General features: G+C 36.6%; 2 protein-coding genes across 3 annotated transcripts in view; both read right to left on the bottom strand.

Moving 5' to 3' along the window:
• Positions 1 to 8: 8 nt before the first annotated feature.
• Positions 9 to 6,913, bottom strand: LOC121960659 (solute carrier family 22 member 13-like). The gene is made up of 10 exons (XM_088071865.1): positions 6,487 to 6,913; positions 6,064 to 6,167; positions 4,566 to 4,720; positions 2,897 to 3,068; positions 2,651 to 2,771; positions 2,459 to 2,553; positions 2,166 to 2,380; positions 1,297 to 1,405; positions 529 to 723; positions 9 to 379 (listed from the first exon to the last, which is right to left on the bottom strand). Exons 1-10 carry the CDS (start codon positions 6,859 to 6,861, stop codon positions 307 to 309), a joined length of 1,614 nt encoding a protein of 537 aa, XP_087927991.1. The 5' UTR covers positions 6,862 to 6,913; the 3' UTR covers positions 9 to 306.
• Positions 6,914 to 9,332: 2,419 nt separating this feature from the next.
• oxsr1b (oxidative stress responsive kinase 1b) overlaps positions 9,333 to 13,268 on the bottom strand; it is a 53,201-nt gene continuing 49,265 nt past the window's right edge. For both annotated transcript variants that reach the window (XM_088071864.1, XM_042510308.2), the window contains one exon: positions 9,333 to 12,930. In XM_088071864.1, the coding sequence (XP_087927990.1) occupies positions 12,856 to 12,930 (75 nt within the window). In that variant the 3' untranslated portion in view covers positions 9,333 to 12,855. The remainder of the gene's footprint in view (positions 12,931 to 13,268) is intronic.

The raw sequence follows: 13,268 nt of genomic DNA, 5'->3' as shown, positions 1-13,268 counted from the left end.
AACCCAGCTGAGAGACGATGATTGATGTAATTTGTTACATTGTGCTATGACATATCAAGATTATGCATTATATTCATTAAGTTCAACAGTCAACTCACTGCAACTGAAATACATACAGAGGGAATACATCCATGGAAAAAGACAAACACACTTAGTGTCCATTATTCAACAAAATGTTCAGGTGACAAAACTCAATTAAGTTTCTAGCAAATATTCATCATTTAATATCTACAAAATCCAATAATTCAATAATGTTCAATAATTTACAAGTTAAACATGATCTGAAAACCAATACATCCATGTAAATTACATTTTTGTGCTCTTTTCTGAAATTTCATCTTTTGTAAAGGATTGAGTCTCAGTACCATTCTCAGGTTTTCTGTAATAAGAAAAAACAAAAACATTATTTTATATATATATATATATATATATATATATATATATATATATATATATATTGCATATAATTGCTCTGAGTTTCTTGTAGGCAAAATAAGCACTCTGCTGTGAAAGAGGTCATCAACTCACCTGATCTCAGCATGGTCCTGGAGTTCAACATTGAGGGTTTCAGGCAGTAATAAAGAGAAACCTGCAGCAGCAATGGGGATGACGCCGTATATGAGCATGGGGATGGTGTGATGGTAGACGTCCAGGAGCCTGATCAGTGGAGCGAGGATGCCCGCCACACGCGCACTCATGGAGTTCAGACCTACGCCATTCTGCCTACCAGTATAGATAATGGACTTGTCAGCAATCACATAGCAAACACGGTATCTCCTGCCACACTGTCTCCATGAGCAGCTCAGGCACATCTCAGTTGCGACACATCTAGAGAAACAGAGTCTCTGATTTTTACCACATGACGCTCGTGGTTGTCAGCAAAAATAGGCAGTGAAAATGGTCTTTTGTTATTATACATACTCTATACCACCTTTTACCACAGTTTCAGTGCCTTTATCTATCACAGACATGAGGAAATAAAAATATTTTTTACTCAGCCTTTCAAAACAAACTTCAAAATAAAAGCCCTCCCACAATGTTTCTGTTGACAGAATCCCTTCAGTTGACAACAAAAGGCATTTTACAGTGAAATACTCTATATAGGACCATGTTGTTGACAATACAACGGCATACACGGCTCCATTAATGAGTGAGTTACAGCAGCAGGCAGCTGCTGTAACTCACTCAGCAGTTCACTGAGGTTGCTGTAACACGCTGGTCACGCATGCAGTGTGACCTGGGTGTTAGGTATAATAACAGATTCATGTTTTACCTCTGGGACAATACCTTCCTTACCTTAGAGTAGTAGGGTACAATTCTGCAGTGTAAACATAGATGATGGAGAAACTGGCAGTGGCGGCAAATTTTCCCAGTACAGCTATGACTGTGACCACCACAGGAAGGTCTGATGGTCAAATAATAAATCAGACAAAAACACACACAAATTCAATGTTGTTGAGTAATATGATGTTTTTTGAGCTTGAAAAAAGTGATATGGGTGAGTATTTTAATAACCTATCAACTATTCATCCAGATTAAGAATCAAATCTCATTTAATATATGTAATCTGTCCTTGAATTGATCTGTAAGTAAGCTGGTGCCAATATAACCAGTTGGTTTATCCCATTTCATTCCCATCTCAAGCGCTTTTAAATAAACATTTTCAAAAACCCAAGGTCTTGTTACCATTATATTAAATCTTTCAAATTATTTTGTTTTATTCTTTTACTCCTCCATCTCTCTCTCTCTTTTAATTATATTGTTTTAACTTTGAATTGTGTTATTTTTAGCCTTGAACAGAATTGTTCTTTTGCATTACTGTATGGCATTGTCGTATTGTTTACAGTCTCTTTGTGCAGCCCCATGAATCTACCTCTGTATAAAATAAGCTAATGAAATAGCCTTGCCGCGCCCATTTACACCATTAAATAACAATGGTTAACGCCCTAACGAGTCCATCCAACACCATCTATTTTTTTCTCTCAATTTATTTAACATATTTTTCTTCCGTTGTTTTCTGTTTTTTTCTTGTGATTTTTTCCCTTGAATTGTGATGGTATAATTACAATAAAATAAAAAAAAATATGGTAATAATTAAACATATGTGAATGCTGTACTCATTCTGCTTTCACAAATATATAAACAGTTATTTATATAAAAATTACCTTTGGGAATTGCAAGTATCCCAAGACAAGCAGCACCTCCAAACAACAGGGTCCCTGCAAGACATAATTTCCTCCCAAAGTGCTGAATAAGCGGCAAACTGCCCAGACGTGCAGGTAATTCTGCTGCACCAAAGATGAACTGTGTAAGGTAGATATCCACACCAAAATTGCCAACATTCAGGCTCAGTCCATAGAAAAGAAGACTTGTTGCAAACCTGTGAACAGAGTTGAAGGGATATTTTTAGGTATGGCTGTACATGTGGCAGCAGGTTGTGGCTAAAACGAATACTCACCACACGTAGCTCATTATGATTGCACGTTTTCTCAGATATGATATCCTGAAGAGATCCAACATGGTTTTTTTTTCAGGTGTGTCCTCAACCTCCAGCTAAACCATGCAGATGAAATGTCTTAGAGTATATTTATTACGGAGCTTTATTGTATTTAATTTTGATCAAAGACAAAGTGAGTTTGATGCAGCTCACCTTGTCTAGCAGATCTTCCGGGACTTTCCTCCCGTTCACCTTGGCTGCTCTGCGGATCTCTTTTATGGCCTCCTCCTTTCTGCCCTGGGTGATGAGCCAGCGAGCTGACTCCGGGAGAATCCTGATTGACATACAGGCCAAAGATCACTGAATACCTGGAGTAAATATTTTGTTTCATTTGTTCTGTGGTTAAAGTGGGGATCAGCATCTAAAACATTAATCCAAGTAGTCTGAGTGGCTGCTGACCAGTAAAAGAGTCCCAGGACAAGTACAAGAGGGCTGAAGAGCACCATCTGCAGGATCCTCCAGTTGGGGATCAAATAGGCAATGCCAGACAACAACATCAGCCCAAGAGGGAAAGAAGAGTGGCAGATAATGGTGCAGAAAGCAAACTTGGAGGAATCACTCCACTCTCCACCTTCAAAGCAAAAATACAGACAGAAATGGCATCATTTCTACAATACCATGTTATGCAGTAAATAAAAAGCCAAAAAAAACAGGAGAGCTTCTGGTAATAGTACAACAAAGTACAAAAAAGATGGTGCTTTTTGGTGAAGGGCATTAACAAACAGAAAAAACAGGAAGAAACCAAGGCACTCTTCTAAAAGCAGACAGTTAAAATGCCTTTATTACACTGGCAGGTTCTGAAAGTAGAATTAAATTAAAAAAAAACAACAGATTCTTCCAATGCATTTCGGCATCCAGCTTTCTTCAGGAAGTTAGAGACAAAGATGTGACGAAACAAATTTATACTGAAAGGGTAAATCCATCAAGCAGGTGAAATCATTCAGAAATCAGAGTCCATCAGTCTGAATTTGGCTCCTCCCTCTCAGAAAAGTTCAACAGGGAGCATTTTTTCAGGAAAAAAATACCAAAGGTCAGCAGGGGCAACCTCTGAGATGGTGTAAAGATAAAAAAAAAAGGTTAAAAAAGAGAGAATGAACATTTTATCATACTGTAGGATATACAAAAATATCCTACATATACAAAAAAAAAACCCCAAAAAACAAAATATGCACATATATAAATGTATGTGTACATATAAGTGCTTACATTTTCTCATCACATTTCATAATCTGGATTTTAAAGCAGTTTTTGAGAGTAAATAAAGTGCCAGAGAGCATAAACAATCCAAAAGAGCTTCTTAATACAAAAAATAATTTAATCAATTAAAAAAAAAAAAACAGGGAAGGATCCCCATACTAAGGTCCAGGCTAAGACCCTAAATTTCTCAAATCTTAAAAAACACTCTTGAAAATAACCACTTCCACATGCATCTTGCAAAATAGAAACACTTTGTGGTGCTGATTGTCTTGTCTTCCCTCTTTGAGGCTGCAACAAGAAAACAAGTCACAGCCTCATTTAACAAACAAACAAATAAAAAACACCAAGTTGTATATAAAACTAAATTCAAATTGTTGAACTTTGTGATGGATTTCAGCTGAAAACATCAACACATATATAATGATCATGCCCTGGATGATTTCAGTTCTGATTTGGAAGCACATGTACTGGTCTGAGGATCCATGTCCATCCCTAAACTGTGAAGAAAAAATAAGCATGTAAGACATAATCAACATATGACTACAAGCTCTGCATTAGAGATCGTTGCTACAAATGCACTTTCTCCAGCTAGTAGCTTTTTAAAGTTTGTGTTTTCACACGAGCCTGGTAAAATCTATCAAACATTGTAAGATGCTGGCCGTATGTAATAATGTCTGCATTTGGCAGCCCCCAGTGGTACTATAAAAAAGACACCATGGTTGAAAGTAATGTAATGCAACCACTAATATTAGCAATCTAAAGAAATCTGTAATTTTAATGTAGCTACTGTTTTTAATAACAATGAAACTATTTAAATGGCACAATATTCCTAAGGAAGAAACAGAGAAAGGTTATTCTGAGTTTTACCTACCTATCACAAATGCGTTTGCAACAATGCCTGAAATGGAGATACCACCTAAAAATTTGAGAACCATATAAACATAGATGTTGGGTGAGAAACCAACACCGACACCAAACAGCAGCAGGAGAAAATGTGACAGCAGGACCACGAAGCGTCGACCGAACCTACAAAGAGGAGAGAGGAGCTGTTACACTGGTTACTGAGTTTTGTATGTGAATGCAATTTTTCCCTCCTGTAAATACAGCACAATATAGGTCATTTCAATAAATACAATATACATAGAAGACTAGTTTCTGTTCATTATTTTAGTAGTTAGTAAGTGTGATATTACTAAAATGAGATTATGAGCAGCTATTAGGGAATAATATACTGTAAAAAGGCATGTGACACCCACTAAAAATGAATGTTAAAGTCATGTGCAATATTTCAGTAAAGAATATGAATACATCTTACAATAATTCTCTTTTTCGATGAGGAAAGGAGGACATTTCATTCTATAAATCACACTGTTAAGGTACATAATTTCTGTTAAAACAGCTTTAAACATAACATGAGATGTTATATTGCTCATACATGCCCCCCAAAAAAAAAAAAAATCACATGAAAGATTTATCACTATTACTTACAGTTCGAATGAAAAGAGGATCTGAATGTCTCTAGAAAATGAATAGTATTTTTTTTTTTAAATAAATGGAAGTACTGTTGTTACTGATATGATTTTCTTATAATACAATTATCTTATTATGTTTGGTGAATATTTATCTCAGGAGCTTTTTAACACACTGTTTTCAGGAGATAGTTCAGAAATTAAGGATATTTAATGTCATGATGAAAAATTCAATACAAAATTTATATATGATGTGTTTTACAGCATCATTTTATTCGTTGGTATGAGCTGACCAGTCATAAAAATGAATAAACTCTTCTTTTTTTTTTTTTTTTGGAAAAAAAAACATCTTTTAATATTTTTTAAAATTTATTATCATTTAAATATTCTGCAATTTCTCCATTAAGACTTTTTATCCATTGGAATGGATAGGGGAAAAAAGAAATAAATCAAGTATCAATTAATCTTTTTTTCGAAAAGTGTATTTAGATATTTAGACTGGAAATCCAGCATTTCAATATTTTTGTTGTGTTATGAACATAACTGGGTTCTGAACGGGTTGATCCAAGTTCTAGTTATGCTAAGTTGCTGCAAAAGAAAACAGCACCCAGCTCTGAATCCTCAGTGTCAAGTTGTTTTAATTAGGGTTTGGTTATGTGGTTTAGCGTTTTATTTGTATTTATTGCATCTTTCACACTTTGATTAGCAATGGGACACCTTTCTCATTTTAGTTTTTATCCTTTTGTCATGTTTTATCCTGTATGTTGTCTGTGGTCTCTGAAACTGTATCAATGGATGCCTTGTATTTTCCCCTTCAAACCAAATCTGCCTACAGGTACAAATAAAGCAACCTGAACTTGAACTTGACCTGATGGAGTAAAGGTGGGAGAAAATGTGCACCTGTCAGCCATCGGCCCCAACACCAGCGCTCCGACCAGAAGACCGGCCATGTAGATGGACTGGGATGCTTCAATCAAACTGCTTCTGTCACACGCCAGGTTGAACTGATAACAGGAGGCGTGGTGAAAAGAGACCAAAGAAAACAAAACAAAAGCAAGAAAAAAAAATTTTGAACCTGAGAACAGTGGTGATTCAGTCATTTTGTACTTTCTCGTACTTTAACGTAGCTGATTATTAATTCTAATTATAGTTTATATTAAGGTGTGTGGTGGCTCAGAAGGGATACAAAGTCAATGTGAGCAACTGAAATGTGACACCAAACAGCTGCCACAGACTTAAAAACATAGTAAATAACAAGAATTAAGAGATTTATCTTTTGGAACAGTTAAATGCTCTGTGGGTGTGTAAACAAGCGTCACTTACGTCTGTGAAAATGCTGGCGGCACCTTTGGGCGCCTCAAAATCTGTTCCATTTATGCACCCAGTTGTAGTGTTTAATCCATATGCTTCAATCGTCTCCAAATCCAAATCCACAGGTGTGAACATTTTACAGCTTTCATATTTTCCGTCCTTGTTGACCGGGATGGTGAGATTCCTTTGTCTCTCATCTGTCAGGTTTGGTCCACGCTCCAAGATCCAGTCAGTGTTACAGTGATGTGGAAAGCTCATTCCTGCAAACACCTGAACAATGACATCAAAACCTACAAACATGGTAGGGATGCATAACAAAGCCACTAAACGTTTCTGGAAAAAACCAAACTCCCCAATCTCCTTCAGGATCTGCCCAAAGGTGCTCATGTTGGCATCTGAATGTGTGCAGAATGGGACACAGAGAACTCTGGCAATTAAGCAACATCCAGCCACAAAAAGTCAACTTGACTCCCATCCTGAAAGTTAATGTTTAAACTGACAATCACTGGGCTCTTATGACGTATGAGTTGCTAACAGACGACATTAAAACATAACCTGTCAGGATTTCTCAGGCTGAAGTCCAGCTGTTGTGCAGGTCAAGATATGAGACTTCATCCATGCATCATTTATACTTTTAGCGCAGTACTATTGGTCATTACTTAAGTAAAGTCTGTACTTTTAGAAAGTATGTGTTATCAGGAATTTATTTATTTAAAAAGGATCCCCATTACCTGATGCCAATGACACTAGCTAATCTTCCAGGAAGATCAGCTGTACAAAGTCTGAGCTGAGGGGACTTTTGTCCTGTAGATGTCAAAACCGGCAGCTTCTCTTTCTGATTGGTCACGAGTGTGTAGCACCAGACATCTTTATATGGCGTCCCTGAGATGCAAAACACACAGTAGAGAAAACAATAAAAAAATTTTTTATTGCAATATACATCTTGGCTGTACTTTGCTTTACATCAGCAACGGTAGTCACCCGAATCATGTCACGTTCTTTCCCCAAACATGGAACGGCAATCACATTTTATTTTTTTCATCTTATAAGTACACAGGCTGCAGCAGAAACAGGTACTGCTGCTGCAAAAACCCAAAGTACAAGTCTTTTCTACTCTTCAAGTTAAATAATATGGTTTAATGTGATAGATGAGAATTAACCAAGGCAGAAACTGCCTATAAGAGGTGAACATCTTGAACAAAAACAGTGGACTGTCAGTTATGTTGTCACCTCAGTCTGAAAACCGTGGAGTGTAACAGGCTTTGAGTTATGTTTTCTCGTTTGGTGGGTGTGTCTGAGGTGTTACCCAATCAGAAATTAGTTATTGCACATCTTTTTTTTTTTTGTTTTGCAATGTCAACATGTGTCTCCCATAACAATAAAGCCCCTGTGACTTGAACTGAGTCAAACCCTGCTGTTTTAAAAGACAGTGTGCTTGCGTAATACAGCAGCGTGTTTAACATTTCTATTTAAATGAATGTTTTGCTTTGTTTTGTAGAGGCAGAACGAAGCCCAGACACCGACCTTTACTGGTTTGTAAGATGCTGTTTTTGGCTTCGAATTAGATCTCTAATATGTTGCTGCGTTTTCTTACATTTAATCAGCTCTAAATGTCCACTTCAGGGCCACATATTAACCAGCAAGACTCCTTGGGACATACTGTATACGGAGTCCAACACAGGCTGCACCTAGTTGTGATAAGATAAATGTCTTTGGATAATTTTTTTTTTCCTCAGTATTTTTCTGAGATCACACAGTTCTAATTTACAGAGCCTGGGAGTTGACATGGATGTTTTTTTGTGTTTTTTCTTAATTTTTGAATTAAAATTTGTTAAAATTTGTATTAGTGAGCACTTAGTATGATTACTACAATAGGTCTGGTCAAAATAAAAACGCCGCTGTAAAGCGAGCGGTCTTATTTTGAGAAAAATATTTACTGGGATTTGACATGATGAGGGCTAACTGTCACAGACACCCTGAAGAGTCAGTCAGTAGTTAGTGTTGGTGTAAATACATGTGGTCATAAGGCCGGTTGGATGTCCTGCCAAATTCACAGAAACGACATATGAGACATCTTATGGCAGTAAAATGAACATTACGTTCACTGACAACAGCTCTGGGGTAAATTCCCTGCAGTCAGAATGCTGATCAAAGTAAATCTTTTGGGAGCATAGAAAAAGTCTACATCTTTAATTTAAATATGAGAAAAATGTTAGCAAAAACCTGAGCGTTGCATTTGGATTTTTGGTAAGTATGCAATAGAAAGCCTGTGTAACAGACCGGAGATATAGAGCTTGACAGATTTGAGTATATACCAGTTAATGAAGATAAGTTGTTAAGATGCACTATGGGAATTGTAGGATCCAGGGCTTTTGCAGTTTGATCCAAACTAGGGAAAATTAGGATATCTTTAACCATTTTTAATATTTTGTTAAATGGAAGCCCCCCCACCTTTATAAAAATGCTTAACTAAATGGCCCTTTAACTTTTAGAGCACAACACGGACATAAGGACTTTCTGTGGTGAAAGCCTTGTAAAAGGGTAACTGTAGCAGTAAAGATAGTGAGGCCAGTAAACTTGAAGGCAGAGGAACAAATCCTCGAGTCTGAAACAGTGACAGCTATAAAGTAAGAATTACTTATAAAGAAATATAACTTAACAAAGAAAAAGAGAAAGAATGCACCAAGAGTGAAGACCGCAGACCATGAAAAGCCAAAATGACAACTTACCACAAGCTGCTCTGGAGTCAGTTGACTGGTTCTCCCTGTATATATTTTTATAAACACATATTTATTCACAATAAAATCAACATTAGATGTAATGGTGCACATTTTAAAAATAAAGTGCTTGGAAGAGGCTGATATGCTCATTCTTTATTGATTAAAAATAATCAAGAGAAACATGCTTTGAACTCCAAAACGATCAAAAAATAGAGCAAATGAAAGAATGAAAAAACTAAAAATGTGGAAAATTCAAATATTTTACAGCCTTGATGAGTTATTGCCTGGACAAACGTGTTTTTGCCAGTCATCTGTTCTGTTGCTACAGCTTTGTTAGACTACATGTAAGCCGGACACAGGAGACTGTTGGAGAAAGGATGAGAACAAAGCCATGAGATCTTCAACTCCGTTAGAAGCAGGGCTCAATCTACGCAACACACACACATGCACACACACGCACGCACGCACACATACATACATACATACACACACACATTATCGTGTCCTCGTCTGCCGTTGGCTGCAGACTAAACCAGGAAAATGGCACCAAATACTGCAGTTGAGAAACTTAAAGTAACTTCGGGTTGCTGACTTTGTCACCTCACTTTGAGGAGAACACAGGGTCGACACACCTGTATATCTTTATTTCAGGTATCTTCACGTGTAACAAGAACTACATTTCAAAGACACTGAAAATCTGAATCAAACCTCAACGTTACGTCAAAAAAAGAAAAAAGAAAAACACTTGGTCGTTTTCAATTAAGGCTAGCGTAAAATTTAACAAGTTTAAAGTCAAAATACAAAGACTTCCTCGTAACATTTTATCTGCAAGCAAAAAAAAAAATCATTTCCATTCAATATGGCATCTGGAGGGTTATGATATTATCACATCACCAAATGAAACAATAAAACCTCGCTGGCGTTTCAGATCTACACATTAGAGCTGTAATAAATGAACCTCCCACTGCCGTCGGTGCTAAAAACTGCAAGTTGCACATTCATTATCAAACCATGTTGCTAATGCACAAAAACATCCAGAGTCTAGGTTGTAAGGATGTGACTGCACTGATAACTGTCTTTGTCATCTGAGACCAAAATACATTTCTGATCGTTCTTGCAATCGTAGCTGAGCTTTTTCAACACTGTAGGACATAACATCTTCATTTAAGCCTTTTAAAAGTTAACAAGTGATAAAGCAGCTGTATGACTTCAGATTTGGGTTAAAATAAATTCTGTAAACAGCCTCCACTTGGTTTTATTAAGAGTTGGAGACAAAGGTGCTGTTACTCAGCTCACAACTTGGGGGATTTAAGGTGGCATTAAAGCAGTGCATCAGCCGTGGCTCCACTGTAAAACAGATTGAACTTTTCAAAGGCAAAAAGTGAAAAGCGGTTTGTGTTTTTTTGTTTTTTTTAAAGCGTCATACATGACTAAGTGACAGTATGTTGCGCAGAATGAATTCAGAGCCAAATTTGCAGTGCTGTTGTCTTCCTTCACGCAGCGCTACAACCCACAATCGTGTCATAGGACAGAAAAAAGGCCAAGAGTGAAACACTCAGTATAAAAACAAATCAAAGCCAAATGTCATTATTTACATACTAGAGGTTAAATCAAGTACTTATGTTTCATCCACATAAACAGAAATGCACTTAAGTCTTTTTTTTCTTTTTTTTGAGAGAATTTGCAAAAACTGAAACAGACATAAACTAATACCCACAGACAGACACATCTGCTCATACAACACTTGTGGTTTCAGCTGTCATAAAACTTTTTACTTCACTATAATTTATGACATATAATCAAATTTGCAAGAAGACCTTGGAGCAGCGTACTGTGTAAAACGAGTGGAGGCAGATTTGGCAATAAAAAAATAAAGAATATCTTGCATTCCTTTTATCTATCCAGTTTTATCATTAGATAAACTTGTTGAAATGTATTTCAATTTGAAGTCCTGGATGATCTGAATATGTTTTATTAACTTCGGATCAGCTTCAAATTGTCTCACGCTCTTCTCTTTCATGGGGAGAGTTTCCCCTCTAATAACGCTGGTTGTATCAATACTTCAAAGGATAAGACCGGTGATGTTCATTGTTTTTCATATTGCCTTCTTGTTGCCCTAAAACTATTAACAATACAGAATTAGTTATTTTTACACGCATGCTAATATTCCCCTGTTATTCCCAATATGACAAAATTCCGAATTTGTATACAGCGCATTGGGCGTGCAGTTTGCAACACAGACACAGAGTCACCGTTTGCAGGGCTAGGGTCGAAATGTATGCCTAAAAGAAACACTTCTGGTCGGAAGAAGAAACTACTGCTACTTTTAAACCTATGAAAGACTTGGATATAAACAGGTTTTTGGATATGTTCAAATATTTAACAATGCCAGCCTTTTCAAGTAGGTGGTTGAAGGAATGAAAGAGGGAGGCTGTGTTTGCTCGGTCCAACACGGCTGGAAAACTTTAAATAATCCTATCGTGATGCAAAGAAGCAGTTGTCCACTTTCCAATTTATTTTTTTACATGATAAACAACGTTAAAGCCCATTAACTGATAAATGAATGGCTTCATGTAAACGTGAAATGTTTTTTTAGTTAGCCACCTAAATAGCTTAGTAGTGATATTGTATTTTTTGGAATAAAGACAAAAACTGGAATATTTTGTGCGTTCAAATGTAGAGATTGAGCCGCACCATGTCGGTGGGTGTCATTTTCTTGTTCATGATGAACATGGTCACTGTAATACATTGAGTAAATCCCACATATTTCGGCCTGCAGTTGCCTGAACTAATAACAGCCCCAAATGTGTTGTGATCCATCCTGAAAATAGTCCCCAACAAAAGCACTATTTACTTCTGTGTGAGTGACAAAAGCAGTTCAAAGCGGTTTCAGAGAATTATTTTGCTTTTTTTTTAAATTAAATTTTATATTACTTCTAATATCCTATATAACAATAAATATATTGTGATTTTTACAGTGACAGGTTAACATATCTGTATTTTCACCGCTCCTGCTGACAATAAGAAAAACAAAGAATAAAACTTGCCTTACCTTTTAAAGATCGCTACTGATGGTATGTATGTCACATTATGTTTGGAGAGTGTAGAAGTATCTAAAATTTAAACTCTAGTTGCCTTAGTTAGCTGCATCTTACCTCCTCTCAAAATGAAGTAAAAAATTTGACACAAGCAACTGAAACCACATTTGTACATTTCAGACAACATAATGCTCCATATGGTAACTGGGGACGTCCCCCGAAAAACGTGCATTCAGTAGTTTCGATGATTATAAGGCATTGTTACACTTATCAGGTTTCAAGGGCGTTAGTTCAGATTGTGCAAATGCGTCACATATTAGAGAGAAAAAGAATAAGATGAGGGAGACCAGAATGAAAACTGTTTGCTGTATTTACTTGCATCCTTCTACATATACGCTGTAAACTTTTTTGAGTGATTCTTATACTGTACGCTCTGATACTTCAGCTGACCACATCATTCAACGAGGCGGCATTGTATAATCCTACGGGTGACAAAACGGTACTGTTTTCTTTGGCAGTAGTGGTTTCTTTACAGCCATAGAAAGAAAAAAATGCATTTAACTTTTTTTTTTTTAAATTTTCACATTTTTTAGGCAAGTCACGGTCCCAGGTCGAACAACAGTTTAACTAATGCTGAGCTGAGCAAAGCCCATCAATTTGACGTCATCTGGTATTTCAGATCCCTCAATTCCAGAGGCCTGTGAAAATAAGAGGGAGGAATAAAACGTAGTGAGGAGCAAAGGCAGGGAAGAGAAAGACACCAGATGCAAAGTCTGAGAGCTGCATGCAGGTTTCAAAATACTGTAAAAATCAGCTTTGAAAATATAATGTGAGAACGAAGCCACACTCAATACATTAGTGAGACTACAAAAATACACAGATTGGGTGAGGAACACTGAATGTAAACAAAAAGCTCCATACAGGACCAGCATCTTCAAAAAAATACTCGATATAAGAAAATGCTGTTTTTAGTGCTGTTTTTTTTTTTAAACAAGCTAATAGTGAAAAGTAACACCACTGAGTTGATGACCAAAAA

This window comes from Plectropomus leopardus, chromosome 21, assembly GCF_026936395.1.
Source record: "Plectropomus leopardus strain MGB_pleo_1.0 chromosome 21, ASM2693639v1, whole genome shotgun sequence".
Taxonomy (NCBI): Eukaryota; Metazoa; Chordata; class Actinopteri; order Perciformes; family Serranidae; genus Plectropomus; species Plectropomus leopardus.
The sequence above is the reverse complement of the archived record's forward strand: the minus strand, read 5'-3'. Positions and strand labels throughout refer to the sequence as shown.

Excerpts from the sequence above, each read along its gene's own strand:
- LOC121960659 (XM_088071865.1), bottom strand. The coding sequence starts at position 6,861 with ATGAGCACCTTTGGGCAGATCCTGAAGGAGATTGGGGAGTTTGGTTTT. Across the intron at positions 2,554-2,650 it reads CGGAAGATCTGCTAGACAAG|CTGGAGGTTGAGGACACACC; the intron begins GTGAGCTGCATC and ends TGCATGGTTTAG. Across the intron at positions 2,381-2,458 it reads ATCATAATGAGCTACGTGTG|GTTTGCAACAAGTCTTCTTT; the intron begins GTGAGTATTCGT and ends CTCTGTTCACAG.